Genomic DNA, 21,623 nt, shown 5'->3' with positions numbered 1-21,623 from the left:
TAGCTTGGGTTCACGGGACACTTAGCGTACTCCATGCCGATTATGTTGTGAAACGGGCTATATGTTTAATTAATAATAAATAGTTCAGCAACATCCTTCTTTCCCCAACTGACCATGTCTGCCCAACGTTATTTCCTCACTTAATGCCCCTGTACATAAGTACAGATAATTCCCAGATATTTGTGCAGTGATGTACAACAGCTCCTAAGCATGTACAGTGTGTGTTCCCATAAGTTTCTAATCAGAGTTAAAATGCAGCCCTGCCCCCCCCCGCCCCACAAAGAAGCAAAGTATCCAAGGACACATGGCACAGCTCCTAAGCTGTTGGGCTGCCCACGACCAAAATTCCCTGAGGCACTTGTCGCCACCTGTCCTGTATAATACAGGATTGTCCCATATTTGAATGTAAAACGCAACGTCCTATATTGAAACAGTTTCGTCTTGTATTTCAGGTCCGTCCCGCCCCCTCTCGATGCCAAGCTGAGGATCCTCTCCAAATGCATGTATCCGAAAGGGGGTGTGAAAGGTAATGTATTTAAGCTCTGTGTAGCAAAGCACAGATAGATTTACAAATTCACGTGTGTGTGTGTATGTGTGTGTGACAAATTCCAGTGGGGCCATCCGGTTAGGCTGCAATGGATGGTAATGGATTGCTTTGGAGTCACTTCAGCACCAGTGCGGGGGGGGGGAATCACCCACCAAACACCCCACCCTGCCTTGTCCCGTAGTTTGCTAGAACAGTGGCAACCCTAGCTATGGTGGCTTGTGTTTATAAAAGAACCATAGGCAAAGTTGAGACTTGAGACTAGTTGCTGAGGCTGAAATCTCCACCCCCCCCCCATAGCTGTCAAGCGTCCCTTATTTGGAGGGACAGTCCCTTATCCCAGCGCCATGTTCTGCTGCTGTCCCTTATTGATGGATGTCCCTTAAATTTCTGGGGTTTCAAAGGAAGCAACTCCTCTCCCTCCCTCCCTGCCGGCCAGGGAGGAGGGAGGCTCCAACTGTGTTGCTTGGCTGCCCAGCCCGCCCCCCTCTGGTCTCCTCTCACCAGCCTCGGCCCCCAGGAGCCCCTCCCCGCCGGGACTGGTGGGAGCCTTGGGCCCTTCCGCCACCATCCTCCTCGTGGTTGCCGAACTGGGCGTCTCTGCCTGGGGCCTCCCCTCTGCCCGTCACCGCCGCTCCCGCTAGGCCGTACTGCAGCTGTGCCGCTGAAGGACCCGAATGAGATGGGCAGCCTGGCATGGTCTATGAATTGATGAGGAGCCTTGAGAGGAGAACGAGGGCAACCATAGAGAAATAAGTTCAGAGAGAGGAGGAAGAGGCGGAGACGGAGGCACGGGCAGGTGTTCCAAGAGCTACAAGGTAAGGACCGCAAGCACTTCTCCCATAGATTTGTAGTGGTAGACTAGCATAGATGGTCTGATCTGCGGGTTTACTTCGGGCGCAATTTCCCCCCCCCTCCTCCCACCCCACCTGATGGAACTGAGAGCTGCAGATGGAGCATGAGAGAAAAGATACAGAACTGCAGCAGCATCTTCGTAGCTTGGTCTTCGTTTTGCGCGAAAAGTGGTTGCTGCTTGTAGTCATTTAATTGCAGTGTTTCATCAGCTGGTGTCTTGAGCAGCAACCTCTGGAAACGAATGGCTAAAAACCGGTGCTACTCTCCAAAATTATCTGGTCCCTTTTAACTGTTTGACTAAAATCCCTTATTTTGGCTGCTGGTCCCTTATTTTCAAATCTGTAAGTTGACAGCTATACCCCCCCCCCCGCCTTCTCTGTTGTAAACTCCACTTCCCACATTTATGGAACGCTCTTCTTAAGGGATTTAAAGTCCCAGATTAAATCCCTAACATTTCCAAGTAGGGCTGGAAGATTCCCTGTCTCCATTCATGGAGAGCTGGTGTCAGTCAGTATATACAATACTGACAGCATACCCTCCAACATTTCTCTGATGAAAATAGGGACACCCCATTTCATAATTTTATTATTTATACCCAATACATCTTACTGGGTTGCCCCAGCCACTCTGGGCAGCTTCCAACATTTATAAAAACAGAAAACATTGAAAAACTGCCTTCAGATGACTTAGGGGTAGGATAACTCCACACCCTCCAACATTTCTCCAATGAAAATAGGGACAACCGAATGAAAAGTGGGACATTCTGAGATCAAATCAAAAACTGGGCAGGCTTTTCTAAATCAAGGACAACCCTGGAAAATAGGGACACTTGGAGGGTCTGTACTGAGTTAGATGAACTACCGTATTTTTCGCCCTATAGGGCGCACTGGCCCATAGGGCGCACCTAGGTATTTTTTGGAGGGGGGAATAAAGAAAAAGAATATATTTTCCCCTAGGTGCTGGGCTGGGGCGGGGGAAGCCCAAGCTTCCCCCGACCCCAGCCCCCAGAACAGGCTGCTATCCACAAGCCTTGGGAGCCCGGCAGGAACTCCCGCCGGGCTCTCCAGGCTTGTGGATATCTGCCCGAAGCCCAGGGTGCGCTGCTCAGCGCGCCCCAGACTTCGGGGTGCAGGCTGCTGTCTGCAAGCCTAGGGAGCCCGGCGGGAACTCCCGCGGGCTCCCCAGGCTTGCGGATAGCTTCCTGAAGCCTGGAGAGCGAGAGGGGGCGGTGCGCACCGACCCCTCTCGCTCTCCAGGTTTCAGCGAAAGCCTGCATTCACCCCATAGGATGCACACACATTTCCCCTTCATTTTTGGAGGGGGAAAAGTGTGTCCTATAGGGCGAAAAATACGGTAAATGTTAAAGAAAATAAGGAGGTTGGCTTTTGCTGCCCAACTCCCCAAGGGACTGAGTCCACTAAGTCCATGATTGGTCAGAAAGGAATGGCGGTAGGATGCACTGAAAGCAAGGCAGATCTTTATTTTTCTGTTGCAACAGAGTTCCCTCCCCTCTTGCAAGGAGGCAAGAGAGACCTAGAACAATGGTGCACAAGCCCCTATAAAGACTTTGAAAACTGCCCACCCTGTAGCCCAAGACCACCCCAGAAACATCATACATACATTGCAGAAGGTGGTCTCCAGCAGAAATTTGAGTGCGTTGCTTCTCTCCTGTCTGCCAGAATACCTGATAACGCCTTACTGATTGCATTTTCTGGGTAGCCTAGCCATTCCTTTGAGATGGTAAATACTTTAGTTCCTGAATCTCCTTTTTACAAATTTACACCTTATTGATAGTCTGCTCAGCTTAGCATAAACTTGCCAGACTGGATTTGCAGGGAGGATTTGCAAGTGAAAAGACAATTGGAAAGTTTCTCCCATCCTCCTGCTGCAGAGAAATATTTGAGGTCCTTTGGGGAGAGTCAAAATGGTTTCAGGATTGCTCTCATGTACTATTTTAGACATGTGGTTTATATGCTTATCTATGTGTGTTTACCTTGTGCATTTATGAACATTTATGAATATTTATTCTATATATGCATCTGCCCGTTCTGCCTTCTGGTTCAAAAGGGCCCATGCATTGGTGATCACACATCAATTGAATCGCACACCTAATATGGTTCCTGCCTGTATATCAGAAATTGAATCACTCCTCTGCTCTTTCACATGCCTCTAGTATCTGTGTTACATCCAATCAACAACCATTTCATTTTTATTGTCTACAAAATGGGAAAGCCACACTCATATTTTCAGCAAAATAACACAAAAATTGACTTTATTAATTTTTAAAAAAATGATTTTTATTGAAAATTTTCAAATATACATTTTCATCATTAAATATGTGATAGGAATTTTGATGTCTTAGATATATGTTAAATGTTCATAAGTGTACCAACCAAGCACGTACATAGATCAGCACAGGAAGACCAACCTGAAACCATTTTGATTCCCAAACTGAGCAAATGTTTTCTCTGCAAGGTCAAAGGAAAATGGAAAAGCCTCCCCATTGTCTTTTCCTTCACAAATCCTGTCTAAAGGGCACATTTAAGATATGAATAGGGTGTGAGCATGTGACATGGTCCAGGAACTAAGTATTTATCATTACAAAAGACTGGCCAGGCTCCCCAGGCAATCCAATCAAGTGACCATTAAACAGGTAACCTGGCAGACAGGAGGTAAACAAACCACTCAGATTTCTGCTGTAAACTACCCTTTCTGTGATGTAGGTATGATGTATCTGGGGGTGGTGGTCTTGGGTTACAACCCTTCTGTGATGTATGTATGATGTATGGAGGGGTGGTCTTGAGCTCTAGGGCAGGGAATTTAAAATGTCTATATAAGGCCTTGCGTGCCATTGTTCTGGGTTCCTCCTCCTGCGTGTGGTGAGCGAGGACCCTGTTGCAACAGATGAATAAAGATCAGGCTTACTAGCTGCTTTGCTTCTCAGTATTCTCTGGTTGGCCTCTGTTATTTTCTCCTACCAATAGGGAACCCACGTAAGGACTCTATATGGGCTCTTGGATACCCCATAAGGGGAAAAGGGCAGATTTTTGTTTACAATAAATAACCACCATTGTAATCTTGCATTCATCGACTTCCTTCCTTCCCCTTCCATGGTTCTTTAAATTTTCCAATATCTGCATACTCTAAAAGGGAAAAAATTCCACTTAATTTAGTCCCCCCCCCAATTATATCTCACTATTGTTGATTTTACCTTAATCCCGCTAGTGTTTTCACTTGCTTAGAGTTATTTTCCAAATATTCCATTAAATTTTTCCACTCTTCTTTATATACGTGACCTTCTTGCTCTCGTAGGTCTGTTAACTCTGCATATTCTATCATTTTGAGCTGTCATTTCTCTTTCTTAGGAACTTCTCTCACCTTCTAGTTTTGGGCTAATAAAATCCGAGCTGCTGTAATTGCATACATAAATACGTTTTCTGTCTGCACCATTCCCAAAAGAAACGCTTCTGGTTTGGGGGTGAATGGTTTTCTAACTAAAATGTTTTTTCCATCTCATTATGCAGTAATACCTCCACGAACGTCTGCCTTGTCTAGCGTCCATTCCGGCGAACGTCCACAGCAAACCCGGAAGTACCGGAACGGGTTACTTCCGGGTTTGCAGCTCGTACATGCGCAGAAGCGCTAAATCGCACATGCGCAAAAGTGCAAACTGCTCCACACGTGTGCACAGATGCGACGCTTTGCCCTGCGTCCATTTCGGCTAGCGGCCAGGGCTCCAGAACGGATCCCGGCCGCAAAACCAGGTACAACCGTATATAATTTCCCAATACTTTAACTAATCTGCATGCCCATCACATATGTAGAAATGTTCCTCCCACTTCTCTGCATTTCCAATACATATCAGATTTAGATTTATACATCTTAGCTAACCTGCTTGGAGTTATATACCATCTATGTATCATTTTCACATGGTTTTCTTTTAGTGTGTAGCACGCAGTAAATTTCAAATCTTTCTTCCATATTTCTCCCAATGGTCAAATTCAATATTATGCCCTATATCTCTTGCCCAGTGAATCATTGATTATTTTACCAGCTCATCTTTTGTTTCCCGCTTCAATAACAACTTATACATTTTGGATAATAATTTTTCATTTTTTTCTAATAGGATTCTCTCAAATTCTGAGCTTTGGTCCAAAAAAACATTTTTAAAATCTATCTTGAACCATTCATTTAATTGATAACACTGGGGAACAAAATTTTTGTTGCATTGTCACCTACAGTTGTTCTAACCTAATTTTGACGTGCTGATTTCATATCTGAAGTTGGTTTTGTTCTGTAAGTTCTAGGTTTTTTTGCAATTCATGTTTTTCACTTTTCACCATAATCTTTGTTTTTCACAATGCAAGAATTCAATATTTTATTAAACACATAGCCAAAGTAGTACAATATGAGTATAAATGTAAGCGACCCATAAAACATTGAACATGACATGTATAGCATTTAAAATGATGTGTGTATCTATGTACAGTTGGAGGTATGCAGAAAAATGTATTCCATTGGGATACACAGTATACTGGGGAACAATTTGTTTTTCATTTTCTTTTGCATGAGATTTTTCAACTGTTCTTATATATTCTTTCAATGCTGATTTCAAATCTGAAATCGATTTTCGTGTACATGCTATAGTTATCTTTCAATTTCTGACTTTTGCCGATATGTCATATTTACGTTGGGAATAAGTGGACACTGACACGTAGATCTACCATAACCACATGGTAATTGTTGTTTTGCAAAGTTAATTTTTCTTTATTTTTACAGTTTTGTAACCTAAATATTTGTATTTTTCAGATCGGACCATGGCTTCTTCAAGTAGACAAAAATGTGTAAACAACCTGGTTGGGGAAAAAATTGTTCCCCAGTGATATTGTAACCAATCTGCTACTTGTTTTCTTTTTTATTTCTTTCACTGTCTTCAGTCTGAGTTCCTTCTCTGAAAAGTCCAGGAATTCTCTGTATGTCACCCATTGTCTGACCATATTTATTCTTTTCATAGCAATGGCTTCTATCGGCAATAAGCACAATGGAGTTTTCTTTTCCAACAGGTTCTTATATTTCTCCCAGACTCCCCGATTTGAGAAACTCTTACGTATCTTAGCTTTCCCATACAATAGACATGCATGCCAGCCAAATTTAAGATCATGACCTTTCAGATCTAATGGATAAGCGTTTTTTTCAAACCAATCCATTCCTTTAGCCAGCAAAGACATGCTGCCTCATAGTATAACTGTAAAGGGTGAAGGAGGGTAAAGCCTCCTCTTTATTTATAATCTATCAGAGTTTTATACTTAATTCTTGGTTTCTTTCCCCACCAGATATATCTAGAAATATCTCTGAAGCAGCACAAACTGTTGACAATCAGGACAGACTGGAATAAAAACATTTTAGGTAATACATTTATTTTGATGGCTGAAATTCTACCCATTAGGGAAAGCTTCATTCTTCCCCCCCAGCTCCAAAACTTTCTTAATCTCTTTCCAAACCTTTGTATAAAAATTGACTTTATTCAAACAATTTGTTAACAATTAGAGAAATATACATTTTTTTCAATTAAACACCCCCCACAAAATCCTACTTTTAAAAAAGCCACAAACATGTTACAATCAAGTGTTCAAGTGAACTGGCATCAGAAGACTAATGTTGAATATACAACTAAGGTCTCTTTTTCAACTGGCACTTCTCTTCTACCTTTAAACAGCCACCCGACACACATCCTTAAACTGACAAATGTCCTCCTGATTTGGGTGGAGGTAAAACAGAGGATACCAGCCCACATGAAGCTGCACATAGACATGGCCAGTTTTTCTGGTTTCTTTAAAGAAAGGTTGGAAGTAGTTTTGTCAATAGTTTTGAAATGTTTTAGATGGCCCAGTCCTGTTTTCAAATACATGTATGCTAAGATCCACATCCAGACTTTTACCAAAATGTGAGCAGATGGTTTTCAGAGAAGGGTGTGGTAGAAAGAGGCATCAGCTTATACAGTAAGTAGTTACATGATAGGGCTTTAATTCCTTATACAGCTGATCGGAAGGAAAAAACCCAAATACTCTAGCAACTGGAGTATGGGGAAAGGACTAAGGCCTGTTCCTTCAGTTGAAAACAACCCTTGAACACTGCTCCCTGAAGCTACTCAATAGAGTAGGTATTTGCAGGACAGGGATGTGAGCCTTAGCTTACACAACTGATACGGAGGAAGAATACAGTACTGTAAACGTAATATTATTACTTTTTAATAGTTGTTCTTAATTTAGTACTAGGGCCACCAAGTTTTTTCATTTTGTTTACAGCTTCTGCACCTTCAAGAGAAACCGACCATGTAGACAAGACACTCTTCTTATAATTTTGTACCCAGTGGCAATAATTTCAATGGCTTAAATTTCTGCCATCTTGGGCTGCCTTGAAGGCAGCTCCTGCTCTAAAATTCCCATTCAGATACTAAAATGTCAGACTATAAGCAACAGCCTAACTTTTTCCCACAAGAAATTCCATCTAAGAGAGCACAGTTCCCAAGGGATCTCGTAGGCAGGGAACATTAAAAGAACACCTGCACACTAAAAACACAGCCACAAGAGAAGCAAACTTCCCATCTTGACTGCACTGGGCAACCCATGGGAAACACTGGGTTAGCTATCCTGTGAGGCTGTGCCTAGAGAAATGTGACTTCTTGCAAATACAGCTGAGGCCTGCTGCCAGAGAAGAGAGCCTGGGGAGGGCAGGAAAATGTTGTCTTGATGCAACCACCGGAACGTTCAACTGTCAAAACGCAACAAAGCTGGGGAGAATTGCAGGCTCCCTTTTCAGGCGTGCTCCGTCGGGCCTGCTCCATGCCCGTTGATGTGAGGGTGAGAAGGAGTGGACCCCTGAGGGGCCGGAATGTTCTCCTCCATCATGGCAGCCGCCAGAGGCATGGCTAGGCCTTCTGGGGAGGACATGGTCAGCTCCTGTCTCCAATAAGCTTCACACAGCGGGAGGTCGTTGGTGTCACACAGACTGTAGCTTTCCCCGAATGAGATGCCCGTTAAGGAGAAAAGGACAGTGAAAAGCCACAAGAAGGAGAGAGAGAGAGAGAGAGATACAGGAGGGAGAGAAAAGGAGAAAAGCAAGACAGAGGCAACAGTGTTAAGAAAATAGCAAAAAAAGGGGAAAAAAGAAGCAACAACTAATGTTAAGAACGTAAGAGCCCTCCAAGATCAGGCCAAAGGCTCATTTAGTCCAGCATCCAGTTCTCAATCAGATTGATTGGCCAATCAGATGCTAGTTATGGGAAGCCCAAAAGCAGAAAGCAAGTGCAACAGCACTCTCCTTACTGTTAACAACAGCTAGTATTCAGGTTATACCGCATCCCCTCCAAGGTTTTGGAAAGGGAGTCTTTCCCAGCCCTGACTGGAAATACCAGGGATTGAACCCAGAACCATCCTCATACAAAGGATGTGCTCTGCCACTGAGCTATTGTTCTTCTCCTAAAAATAAAGCAACACTTCTGTCCTCATGATACTGAACAGCAACGTAGGAAGCTACCTCATCCTAAGTCACAACACTGGTTCATTGATCCCAGTATTGTGTACAGCATTTTAGATAGGGAGTCTCTGATAGCCCTGCCTAGAGATGTCGGGGACTGAACTTGCAGCCTTCTGCATGCAGAGAAGATGCTCCGCCACTGAGCCATACCCCCCCCCTTTTAAAAAAAGATGCTGCATGTGTATAACCATTTATCTTGGTCCTTCTTGCTTGTGGAAATCCTGCTCTGAAGCAAACAAGAGGTGCAAAAGAAAATAAAGCAGTGGAAGAGTTTTGGAAGGAGAGGAACAAGCTTTGCATAAGACAAGCAGGGGGAAGGAGGTTTTCAAAAACAAGCTGTGGGTTTGCTTAAAAAAATAATGTAGTTATCAGCTGAAATGACAATTATATTTTCCCCCACACACTGCTGTTTTATTTACAATAAAGCTTGCAGCAAATATTTCTAATGGGATATATGTGTGTGTATAATAATATAATAATTATAATAATAATATAATATAGTGGCATAACAAAGAATCCTTAAAATATTGCTTTGTTTTGATGCATCTTAACATTCTGGAACTGGAAACTCATGGTCCAGTCATCACAGACAGAAGAAAAAATGCTTATTATGTCCAATCCTATGTATCTTTACTCAGAAGCAAACCCCACTCTATTCAATTGTGGTCCCTTTCAGCTAAGGGTGCGTATGATTGCATCCTAAACCCCAAAGTTCCATATCTTCTCAACTGCAGCCCTTCAGATGTTGTTGTTTGACTACCCCATGCTCATACTATGCATCAGATACCACTTTAAACAATCATGGCTTCTCCTGAAGAATTTTGGGAGCTGTAGTTAAGGGCGCTAAGTACTATTTGGAGGCCCTTGTTCGCTTCACAGACCTACAATTCCCAGAGTGGCTTAACAATCAATCCCTCTTCACAGGGAACTCTGGAAATTAATTGTAACCCTGTAATCCCTGCACCATTCGAAAACTACAGCTCCCCTAATTATTTGGCGGAATCCATAACTGTTTAGCATGGCATCATAGTGCTTTAAATGTATTGTTAGAATGTGGCCTAAAGCTGCCATCTTCATTTATTATTAATTTCATAAAATTTATACACCACTTGATTGTAAAAAAAGCTTCAAAGCAGTTTAATCCCACTTAGATAGGAACAAACCCCAATGAATTCAAGAAGACTTACTTCTGAGTAGACATGGTTAGGATTGCAGTTTACACTGACTAGTGATTGGGGTACTCTGGGCAGTTCAAGATCCAATACCTGTTCCTGTTTGCAAGTCATTTAGGTGACAAGATCACAATGCCGATGAGGGGGCAGGAGAGAAGCTCACCTCCACATCTCTGTGGAGAAAGGCCTAGTTACATGGTGTGCTTGCCCTCCAAAATGGCTACATCTCACGTCAAACATGAAGTACTCAATAAAACAGCTTTGGGGCCTGGATTCTTTGGGTGCTGGGAATTTAGGGATGCTTTTTAAAACAAGGACAGTTGTTATTTTCACACACACCCCACCCCACCCCCACCCCACGTCAGAAACAGGAAATTGTTGTGGTTACTATAGGGCAACCGTCCATGGCTTCATTTGTACCTGGAAGAGTAATATTCTTCCTCCAGCTCATAGAGGTCTATCGAGATCTCATCACGCAGGGCAATAAGCTTCTTGTCGCATTCCTCCTGAAGGCTGCGCAACTGCTGGTTCCGCTGGTTGATGGCTTCGTTGACAGAAGGGAAGTCATTGAGGATCAGGAACTGTTTTAGGTCAGAGACAAGCTTCATAAGAGACTCACCAGCTCGAACCTAGCAGAGAAATAAATTCAAATTGTTTATTTTATACTATTTATACACCACTAGATCGTAAAAAGAAAAAGTGTCAAAGCGGTTTACAAAAAGAATAAAAGAATGAAATCATAAGAAAAAAGAAAAATACCACACTACTATTTAAAACAGGGGTAGGCAACCTAAGACCCGTGGGCTGGATGAGGCCCAATCACCTTCTAAACACGGCCAGCGGACAGTCGGGGAATCAGCATGTTTTTGCATGAGTAGAATGTGTGCTTTTATTTAAAATGCATCTCTGGGTTATTTGTGGGGCATAGGAATTCGTTCACACACCCCCCCCCCCGGCAAATATAGTCTGGCCCACCACATGGTCTGAGGGACAGTAGACCGGCCCATGGCTGAAAATGGTTGCTGACCCCTGATTTAAAACATTCAATGAATAATTAAAGTCAATGACAAGCTGAAAACCAAATTAAGATGTGTCTGTCTTCTACATGTCTGGACAGGCTTACCTAAACAAAAATGTTTTTGGCAGATACCTTGGAGTACAGTGAAGGCACCTGCCTGATATCGATGGACAGGGAGTTCCAAAGCATCAGTGCTGCCACCCTAAATTATTAATTTCTTACAAGTCCAGAACAAGTATTATGGGGCATTTGTAACAGTGCCTGCTCGACAGATCAAAACAGTCCACTGGGCATATATTTGGTAAGACTATCTTGCAGGTAAACTGGTCCCAACTGTTAAAGGCTATATATACCAATAATAACACCATGAACATGGCCCAGTAGCAAATGAGCAACCCTTGCAGGTCTCTTAGCTTGGGTGTTATATGCTGACAAGGTCTTGCTCCTGTCAGCAATCGTGCTGCAGCATTCTGCACTAACTGCAGCTTCTGGAATGAGCACAAGGGAAGCCCATATGCAGCATATTTCAGTAATCCAATCTTGACATACAGCCCCAAATTACCCTGAATGTATAACAACAACAACAATTTATTGCCCACCCTTCACCAGCAGGTCCCAAGGCATATTAAAACATTTTTTAAAATATACTGAACAGTTAAAACAAATCACATTCAAAGGAATTGGGTGGATCCTAAAACACACACATCTCAACAAAAACAAGAAGACACACTTCTGTGAGGAGGGAATTCCACAATCGAAGAGCTGCCCCTGGGAATGAGCTGTCCTAAGCTATCAGCACCCAGAACTTCTGAGGGTGGCAGAACAACCAAAAAAGCCCCTCTGCTGATCTCAACACCTGAGAGGGTCTGTAGGGAAGAAGGCAGCCTCTCAGGTATCTGAACACACCCTAGAACCCACCCAACAAATGCTCCTATTGGATGTTTTTTACTCACAATATTTGCAGCTCTGACTTGCATCTCGTAGTTGTCCTGCTCTCCTTGGGTTGCCCGAGAAACTTGGGTTTCTTCCTCAATCTACAGCAAATGTTAGAAACAAAGCTTTTACACTGGGTTCAACATCTTTCTTACACTGTTCTGCAGAGAAAAACAGCCCTCTTCACTATCCTCCATGAGATTTTATTGCATTCCCTCTGCCAGAGGTTCCGAACACTTCTGGCGAAAGCAGGCATGGGGAACATGTGATCCTTTAGATGCTGCTGGACTACAACTCCCATCATCCCTGACTGCTGACCATGCTGGCTGGGGCTGATGGGAGATGGAGTCCAAAATCATCAGGAGGAGCCACTGGTTCCCCAACTCCGCCATAGAAGAAGCAATGCCCCCAACTAGTAAAATGGAGGCTTCTCATTCAATCCTTCTTATAGGAACATTTATTCATTTAGGCCTCCCTTCTATTCTATAAATTTGAAGCAGTATTACACCACTTTACACAGTCATGGCTTCCCCCAAAGGATTTTGGGAACTGTAGCTTCTTAAGGGCACTGACAGCTTTTAGGAGACCCCCTATTCACCTCACTGAGCAACAATTCTCAGAGCGGTTCAACAATCAACCCCTCTTTACAGGGAGCTCTGGGAACTGTAAGCTCTGGGAGGGGACTAAATATCTCCTAACAACTTTTGACACCCTTAACAAACTACAGCTCCCAGAATTCTTTGGGGGAAGTTATGACTGTTTAAAGTCATATCATGGGGCTTTAAATCGAATGTGAGAATTTCCCCCAGCTTTGACTTAAAGCAATGATGAGGTAATATTTTTATGTTCCAATTAGGTGAGCAAAAACTTTGAGTTTGGATGGAAGAAAGAATACCCATGACATGAGGTCCCGCCACCCACCCACAAGTAATCTTCTCATACCTTTGCAGTTTTGACTATTTCTGTGAAGTTATCCATGATAGACTTGATGTCATCTTTCAGCCTCTTGTTGTAAGACTGAAGGAGGGTTTCCTTGCTCTGGGGGAGCACGCGCTGCTGCGGCATTGTGGTGGCAAGGAGAGAATCTTAGCTGCTCACCAAGAAAGGTCAGAAAGAGTTACAACTAAACAACAATTGAAAGTCAAAGCTTTATTACATATATTTCAAGACAACAGTCTTGAATGAATAAGCCATTCATTACAAGCAGTGAGTTGCAACCAGACACTGGAAAGAGCTTCCTAGCACAGTAGAAAATTGGTACAAAACAGTTTGGGAAACAGCCCTCCTTGACAGAGTAATAAATAAACTATGGTTGACATAATAATAAAATATTTTTTATTTGGATGCCGCCCGTCTGACTGGGTTGCCCCAGCCACTCTAGGAGCCTCCCAACAGAATAGTAAAATGATAAAGCATCAAATAGTAAAAACTTCCCTAAACAGGACTGCCTTTAGATGTCTTCTAAAAGTCAGGTAGTTGTTTATTTCCTCAACATCTGAAGGGAGGGCACTCCACAAGGTGGGCACCACTATTGAGAAGGCTCTCTGCCTGGTTCCCTGTAACTTCACTTCTCACAGTGAGGGAACCACCAAAAGGCCCTCAGTGCTTGATCTCAGTGTCCAGGCTGAAAGACGGTAGTGCAGACACTCCTTCAGGTATACAGGGCCAAAGCTGTTTAGGGCTTTAAAGGTCAGCATCAACACTTTCAATTGTGCTTTGAAATGTACTGGGAGCCAATGTAGATCCTTTAAGACTGGTGTTATATGGTCCCGGCGGCTGCTCCCAGTCACCTTTCTAGCAGCCGCATTCTGGATTAGTTATAGTTTCTGAGTCATCTTCAAAGGTAGTCCTATACAGAGCACATTGCAGTAGTCCATGCAGGAGATAACCAGAGCATGCACCACTCTAGTGAGACAATCTGCAAACAGGTAGGGTCTCAGCCGGCATACCAGATGGAGTTGGTAGACAGCTGTCCTGGACACAGAACTGACCTGTGCCTCCATAGACAGCTGTGAGTCCAAAATGACTCCCAGGCTGCACACCTGATCCTTCAGGGGCACAGTTATCCCATTCAAGGGGGTCCCCTACACCCACGTGTCCCCTGCCCCACCAAGAACAGTACTTCTGTCTTGTTGGGATTCAACCGCAATCCATTAACCTCCACCCACTCTCCAAGCACCTCCATACACTCACACAGGACCCTCACTGCTTTCACTGGTTCCGATTTAAAGGAGAGGATACCCATCTGCATACTGCATACACCCAGCCAAAACCTCCTGATAATCTCTCACAGCTATTTCATATAGATGTAGAAAAGCATGGAGGAGAGGACAGAGCCCTGAGGTACACCACAAGTGAGAGCCCAGGGGTCTGAACATTCACCCCCCCAACACCATTTTCTGGACACAGCCCAGGAGGAAGGAGCGGGACCACTGTATAACAGTGCCCCCTGCTCTAGATGGCCCAGAAGGATGTCATTGCTTCTGCAAAAAAACCCCTCAATTTGCAACAGATCTCAACAGTTTCTCCATCAACTGCACATCTCCATGACCCACCTCAAAATGCATGCATTACAAAATACATATCCACTGGTCAAATTCCAGCCTATTTTGCTTCATTAGCCTTAACCAACTTGGTGCCCTCCAGAAGTTTAGGTCTACAACTCACATCAGTCCCAATTCTGTGATGGACTTCCTTAGCATAAGGCAGCTTCCTATTTATTTAGAGCCACAAATGCTGGACCGCTACATTATTTTTTAGAGGAAAGGACTATAGCTCACCTAACCTGGGAGAGCTGTTGTTAGTCAGCGCAGACAACACTAAGCTAGATGGAGTAATGGTCCGACTCAGTACATGACAGCATCTTACTCAAACCATCCCTTTTAGATCTGGAACCTTATTTCTGAAGAAGGTCCTCATCATTTCGTGGAGAGCTGGGAGAGCGCAACCCTGGAGAGCCACTGCCAGCCAGTGCGGGTCACACTAAGCTAGATGGACCAGCTTTCTGACTTGCTATGATGGGAATCATAAATCCCAAAACCTTAGAAGCCAACAAGACTGAGAAAGGCTGATCTGAACTCGCCCAGCGCTCAACAAACGAGACTAAGGGGTGCATCGCCCCCTGTTTAAGAAGCCTTCCACCCGCATTCGTGCTGCATTACTCCGCGCGCTAATTCAGAAAAGTTTCAGCCTTTCTTCCGCCGGAGTAGTAAACACACCAGTCACTGAAAGCACAAGCATGCATTTGAAAAGTGAGAGAAGCCAAGTGCATCGCTCTCCTGCTCTCCAGTCACAAAAGAAGTCTAAATAAATAGATCGATTAGTATCTCAGTATCTTACTCAATACATGTAATCCTCTTGCAGACACGCGGCCATTTTTCCTTTTTCTCTGGCGAACGGTTCCTCCTTCACTGGCTACGTCCAGCCCATGGGGCGGGGAAAACGTTTCCTCCTCCTCCTTCCGAAGCTCCTCCAACATCCCATAATCCTTCGCCTCCTCCTCACAGGGTCTACCAATAGAGCGCCGAGCCGTTCACAAAGGGTCGTGGGCAAGTTCTGCCTTCCTCTCCAGCCCAGGTAAGTGACCAGCTCACGAGCCACGCGTAGTGCGCTTTTGCGATTCCTGCAAGAGAAGCGCACGCGTTGAGGTGAACCACACGGGTTGCAGCGCCTTCTTTGCACGCCCTGCGATCCTGGTTTAGGGGAACGCGTGCCAACCCCTAAAAAGCCTTAAGGGGGTGGATCTCCGCCAACTGCTCACTGGCCAGCCCTACACAGGATGGGAGATCTGGAGTGGTTTGCCTTGCGCCTACATATGAGATTATCTCTCCTTCCTGTGAGCGGCCAGCATGTGTTGGTTCGCACGTGGCGTTAGACGAGCGTACAACCTCTGTACATAAGTTGTTTAGCTGCACGCTCCTACAGCTATTCATATTTTCAGTTTGGGAAACTGTGTACACAGTAGTTGATCAGTACACTCTACACGCAAACGCTTGTGCGTGCGTAAAAACAGCTCTCTTTATTGTGTAACCCTGCACACGTGTTTGCTGGAAAGTAAAATTTAGCTGGCTGATGTGACACGTGGGGGCTGTTCACCCGTTCTGTTAAACAGATGTACAATTTGGGGTACCCATATGTACAAATTAGGTCTGCTCTTTAACAACCATTCACATGTGATATTAAGGAGTGTACAGTCTGTAACTGTGTATACAATAGCTTTACAAGTCAACAGATGTCCACTTTCCCCCTCAAATGCCTGTGCATGTGTTGAGATGGCTTTCTGTGGATTTTTATTTTCTTGACTTGTAAATATCAATCCATGAGTCTCCTTCAGTTTACTCATGTCATTGAATAATTTCTCTCTGTCGTTAAGCAGGATGAAAAGCGAGTATGCAAACGTGGCCCCATGAGTTTTGTCCACTTTGGGTCGACGTAGCAGAAGCAGCCTCACACAGCATTCTGGGTAGAAGTTTCGAAGGGAGGATGATCAGAATGAACAAGACATCTTTGACTTAGAAGCAACATTCCCCCTGCGAGACCATCTTACGATTTTATTTTAATTTTTGGTTTATTTACTTTTATCTTTTACCTTCACAAGACTTTGATCCCACAATGGCCAGTTTAGTCAACAAAGACTCTTACCTGCAGAAATTGGCCAAGAAAATTTGCACCCAGGAAGCCCCCGAGCCACGAAAAAGGAAATTTGGTACAATTATCTGATGCTGTCATTTACTTCTCTAGATCAGTGTTTTTTGTAGTAGTGCAGCCTCCTTGGTTATTGTAATTATTTTTATTATTTCACAGTATTTATATACTGCTTGTGATGAAAAGTGGTACCTCAGAGTGGTAGTACTTAATGTTTATCCTTATTTTAACCACAGCTCATTTTAGATTATAATCTGCTCAGGAAAGGGTCCTGATGCCACAATGGAATGACAGTAGTGTGTTTTGAAAATGCAACTTGGAAAAATTCAGTTGTCTTGTCTTGGTGCTTCCTGCAGACCTCCAGAAGTTGCTGGACTACCACTCCCATCGTTCCTGATCAGCCATACTGGCTAAGGTTGATGGGAGTTGGAGTCCAGTAACATCTGGAGGGGCTTCTAATATGTATGTTCTTAGGCATTTACAGTGCTCAGGTTGCGAATGTGATCTGTGTGGGATGCATGTTCACAACCTGCAGTGGCGTGTCTGCGCACACATGTGTTGCGATTTGGCGCTTCTGCGCATGCACGACCACCAAAACCTGGAAGTAACCTGTTCCGGTACTTCCGGATTTCGCCGGTGTGTAACCTGAAAAAACACAACCTGAAGCGGCTGTAACCCGAGGTATGACTGTATTCCTTGCAGAAATGTTTGCACAGCATCTTATCAACCAGATTGCAAAATATTTTCCTCTCTTTGTTTAATGAAGTCTTGTGTCTCTGCCTTCAAACATTCTCAGGAACTGGACTGGGAGACGATAGCACCCAGCCAAAGAAGAAGAGGAAGAAGAAACAGAAGAAGCAAGGCAAGATAGTGGGCACCCCTCTGGGCAAGCAGACAGCACCTGGGGGCAGCCAAGCATCACCAGCCAAGCCAACAAATGCCAGTATTAAGAAATCTGGCCCAGTTATCCATGCTGCACCCAGTTCCAGTGGATCTCAGACTACTGGGGGGAAAGGGGACAGAAGCCAAAATGATGTTGCAGGTGAGAGTGTTTCTACAGCCAGTCAGCTAAGCTACTGGGCTGGGTTCTCACATAACTCTAAGCAGTGGTTTAGTAACCCATATTTTAGAATTATGTGTGAACCAGGCCACTGAGTTGAGTTTAGCAGCAATTTGGGTTGGGACACAGGTCACGTGCTTTCTCCTGTTTTCCCTTACAGGTGGTGACAAGAGCACAGCCAGCTCATTTTCAGCCATGAATCTCTTGCGGCAGAGACTGCACGAGAAGATCCAAGAAATCTCTGGCCAGGTAAGATCAGCACCCTCCTTTAAAATGTTGTCAAGATGTGGAGAAAGCCTGGAGAATCCAAAGCCAATTTTAGGCTGTAGGCATATGCCAGCTTAATTTGGGAGCAAGCCTCGTTTAGGGCAGTGGAACTTGCTCCTGATTAAACACCCACAAAATTGCACTGTTAGATGTGTGTGTGGTGGAAATATCCCTATGCCTCTAGTATTCTGGTTCCAGTTGATATCATACTGGCTTCTGCTCTACCTTGATTTGAACTAAAACAGTTCACCCATCTTTGGAGGCCAGATTTTGGAGGATGTGATGGGGGGTGGTTGATGTATAATAGGGGTGGGAACCTATGGCTCTCCGGTTGTTGAACAGCCAGCTCCCATCAGCCCCAGCCAGCGTTGCCAGTGGTCAGGGATGGTTAGAAACATCTGAAGGGCTACAGTTGAGTGTATAAATATAACACATTCTTCAGTCAGGCCTGTTTATACTTTGTGATTTTGTTCAAACATAGCATGGGTGAGAAATATTTGGGTGAAAAAAATCAGCTTTTTAATAATCTTAGCTTTACTGTTTTCACTCTAAAAAGCAAGTTTGTAGATCGCATGGCTGAAAATATAAGTTTGTAGATCACATGGCTGAAAATATAAGCTTACAGCAATGCATTCTAAGCTTCCAGTGTCCTATGCACCTTACCCCTCCCCATGAGAAAGATAGGCAGTGATCCTAAGGATAAGCATGAGCCTAAGTATGCAAATGAAGAACCTTTCTGTTGGTTCAAGGAGAGAGAGAGAAAGGTTGATAAAAATGAGAATTCCTGGATACCATGATCCAAGTTTGGGGCAAGTACTCTTTGGCAAGAGAACACCAGCAGAGATTTGAAATAGCAAAATACACAACAAAGTAAAGTATGGAAATAAGGGTTTTTAGACTTTTAAAATATACCACTTAAAGTGAGTTCCAAAGTTTCCCTCTTTTAGTAGCTTAGAAAAAGGAACACATTTGGCAAATTAAAAAGTTTACTTACAAGCTCTCCAAATGTCAAATTCATGTGCTTTTCCATACAGCATTCAGAAAAAGCTGCACAGGCAGTAAAATGTGGCTTAATTACAGTGGTGCAAGTTCCTAAATCATTGATAGGAACTGAAGAGTGACTTGTGAAAGCTGAGCAACCATCACATCCTCTTACACCTGAGCTGCTCAGGTAAACTGGGAGAGAACAAAGCCTTGATTATCCAGTCTCTCCCAAAGTGAGCTAAGCACATTGATTGTATGAGGCTAGTTATCCCACAGTTCCAATAACTTTTGCAGTATTTAGGTTTTTTCTGTAAACGTGTAATATATAGATACTGTGTGTGTGTGAGAGAGAGAGAGAGAGAGGGAGGGAGAGAGAGAGATATATGAAACTGAGATCGATCCAACACTGTTTAGTTAATAAATAGTGACAATTCTAAGAGTACTCAGGATGGAAAAATTTTAAGAGATGTGACATATACAAATTATCCCTTTAAAATTACTATTATTATTTTTAGCTACATAGAAATTAGCAGAGTGGTTCTATAATACTGTCTTCAGAGTATGTCCCACTGAGTTCAATGGGGCCTGCTCTTGGGTAAGTAGGTTCAGAATTGTAGTCTAAATTTTGTTTTCCGGATTAAGTCCACAAGGTATCAGGGTCTTGAGTCTGTGCATCCTCCTGCTATTAAGATGGATTTTATGGTTGTTCTGTATGAATAAGTTGGACAGGTTGAAGCAGTTTCCATTTTGGGGGTCAATAGTGATTTCTAAATCATGCATAAAAGTATTTTGTCCCCCCACCCAATATTCTGATTGTGGCATCCAGTAATGTATAATTACATTGTTAGTCTTCCAGCTGAAATTCTCTTGAAGGAAATAATCCTTGCCGGCTTTCCTGCTTTTAAATGTAATGGTAAAGATAATACAGTCACCAGATTTACAATGATACATATGTTAGTGCTCTTTTCTAGGCACTGTCTTTTTAGCTTAAAAAGTTCACTTTCCTCTTTTGAACGATTCCTCTTTCTTTTCAACTTGCTGTTTCTTAACAGGGAAACAGCAAAGAGTTGTCCCCAGCGGTGTTGGAGAAGAGGCAACGAAGGAAATACGAGAAGGAGAGAAAGAAACGCCGTAGAAAAGAGTTGAGGATGAAAGAAAAAACGGAGAAGAAGGAGGCAGAGGAGGCTTCAGCAGCTATTTCAGAGCCCCAGGCCCCAAAGAATGACACCAAGGTTGAGATCGTCTTCAATAAGGTTGAAGTCCATGAGGAAGGGCTTAGCAAAGCGGAAAAGAGGAAGGCGCTGAAAGGCAACATTACTCCACTGACAGGGAAGAATTACAAGCAACTCCTGAGCAGATTGGAATCTCGGAAGAGTAAGCTGGAAGATCTGAAAGACAAGGATGAGGGGAAAGCCAAGGAGCTGGAGGTGAAGATGAAGTGGACAAATGTCCTGTACAAGGCAGAAGGGGTCAAAATCCGTGATGACGAGGACCGGCTGAAGGCGGCCCTGAAGCGGAAGGAGAAGCGCAAGGCCCAGCGCCAGAGGCAGTGGGAGAAGCGGACTGAAAATGTAGTGAACAAAATGCAGCAGCGGCAAGACAAGCGCCGCAAGAACCTCCAGAAGAAAAAGATGGCCAAGGTGGAGAAGAAGAAAGCCAAGGCTCGCAAAAAGGGTCGCATCCTGCCCGAGGACCTGGGCAAAGCCAAAATTAAATGAATCAGGCTAGTGGACCATTGGAACCCACTCCAAGGCAGGTGCTCACAGGGCTCATTAATAAAAGCTATTTTGTAGTGGAACATCTGAAATTTTTTATATCTAAATCTCCTTGCTTGTGAGATGACTTGGAGTCATCAGGCTGTGCAGCTAGACCAAGAAGAGGGAGCTCCTACACTTGAGATGCAAAAGAGATAATATTTTCACAAGACTGTTTCTGTGGTCATACAACCCTGAGCTATGCCAGTTGATCAAGTGGATCTTTTCATCCCTCTCCCTGAGTCAGGATAAGAGAACCTTCAGTCTGGGTGCTAAATGTGGCCTTCAAAACCTATCTTCCAGGCCCCCTGGCATAGCTTAACACCCTCCTTGAATATTTTCTACCTTTGACTGTGCTATAATGTCTTTTTTCCCCCTTGGGTAAAATGTGTATTCCCCTTCATTTTTGCTTTTGCCCTGCCCATCAACCGGCATGCAGCCCCTTGAAAATTTCCCAGAAGGGAACACAGCCCTAAGGCTGACAAATGTATTTTTTGTGAAGAAATTTCACAAAATCTCATCAACAGGAGCTCAGGAAGGAAGCAGATGAATTTAATATCATAACAATAATGGGATAAATAAAAAGAAGAGATTATTTTTCATTACTTTACATTAGCGCAACATAAAAATATTATGTATTAGTTTACATATAATTTCCAGAAGATAAAGAATAAATATTTACAGCTGTTTGCAGAGATGCACAAAAGTTGAATGTTATCTTGAAAATACTAATTCCAGAAGTTAATAAACAGTACCACTTTTCCAGTCAATTTGAGATTTATAATAGCTTTTTGTGAAATAAGTTTGTGCAGTCCTTTTTGTGGTGGTTCCAGAGTTTTCAGGTATGAGGCAATAC

General features: G+C 43.6%; 2 protein-coding genes across 5 annotated transcripts; one reads left to right on the top strand and one right to left on the bottom strand.

Annotated features, from left to right (window-relative positions):
* Positions 1 to 6,901: 6,901 nt before the first annotated feature.
* On the bottom strand, positions 6,902 to 15,542 carry MED22 (mediator complex subunit 22). Of its 2 annotated transcripts, none has more exons than XM_083596896.1 (5): positions 15,398 to 15,542; positions 13,001 to 13,148; positions 12,079 to 12,159; positions 10,528 to 10,736; positions 6,902 to 8,413 (listed from the first exon to the last, which is right to left on the bottom strand). In XM_083596896.1, exons 2-5 carry the CDS (start codon positions 13,121 to 13,123, stop codon positions 8,215 to 8,217), a joined length of 612 nt encoding a protein of 203 aa, XP_083453022.1. In that variant the 5' UTR covers positions 13,124 to 13,148; positions 15,398 to 15,542; the 3' UTR covers positions 6,902 to 8,214. The 2 variants fall into 2 exon arrangements, with proteins under 2 accessions (XP_083453022.1, XP_083453023.1); XM_083596897.1 differs by having other exon boundaries at positions 6,902 to 8,407.
* Positions 15,543 to 15,555: 13 nt separating this feature from the next.
* Positions 15,556 to 20,811, top strand: SURF6 (surfeit 6). 3 transcript variants are annotated; one of them, XM_083596886.1, is made up of 5 exons: positions 15,556 to 15,634; positions 16,431 to 16,763; positions 17,499 to 17,744; positions 17,923 to 18,011; positions 20,066 to 20,811. In XM_083596886.1, exons 2-5 carry the CDS (start codon positions 16,670 to 16,672, stop codon positions 20,729 to 20,731), a joined length of 1,095 nt encoding a protein of 364 aa, XP_083453012.1. In that variant the 5' UTR covers positions 15,556 to 15,634; positions 16,431 to 16,669; the 3' UTR covers positions 20,732 to 20,811. The 3 variants fall into 3 exon arrangements, with proteins under 3 accessions (XP_083453012.1, XP_083453011.1, XP_083453013.1); XM_083596885.1 differs by having other exon boundaries at positions 15,565 to 15,634; positions 16,434 to 16,763; XM_083596887.1 differs by having other exon boundaries at positions 15,622 to 15,705; positions 16,434 to 16,763.
* The last annotated feature ends 812 nt before the right edge of the window (positions 20,812 to 21,623 follow it).

This window comes from Podarcis filfolensis (assembly GCF_964270895.1).
Source record: "Podarcis filfolensis genome assembly, chromosome: Z".
Classification (NCBI taxonomy): domain Eukaryota; kingdom Metazoa; phylum Chordata; class Lepidosauria; order Squamata; family Lacertidae; genus Podarcis; species Podarcis filfolensis.
This window is presented reverse-complemented; position numbering and strand designations above follow the sequence as displayed.

Bases quoted from the DNA above. Each gene is read 5' to 3' on its own strand.
- SURF6 (XM_083596886.1), top strand. From the start codon at position 16,670: ATGGCCAGTTTAGTCAACAAAGACTCTTACCTGCAGAAATTGGCCAAG. The intron at 16,764-17,498 runs GTACAATTATCT...AAACATTCTCAG, and splicing joins GCCACGAAAAAGGAAATTTG to GAACTGGACTGGGAGACGAT. The intron at 17,745-17,922 runs GTGAGAGTGTTT...TTTCCCTTACAG, and splicing joins AAGCCAAAATGATGTTGCAG to GTGGTGACAAGAGCACAGCC.
- MED22 (XM_083596896.1), bottom strand. From the start codon at position 13,123: ATGCCGCAGCAGCGCGTGCTCCCCCAGAGCAAGGAAACCCTCCTTCAG. The intron at 12,160-13,000 runs GTATGAGAAGAT...CATTTGCTGTAG, and splicing joins AAATAGTCAAAACTGCAAAG to ATTGAGGAAGAAACCCAAGT. The intron at 10,737-12,078 runs GTGAGTAAAAAA...TTTCTCTGCTAG, and splicing joins AAGTCAGAGCTGCAAATATT to GTTCGAGCTGGTGAGTCTCT.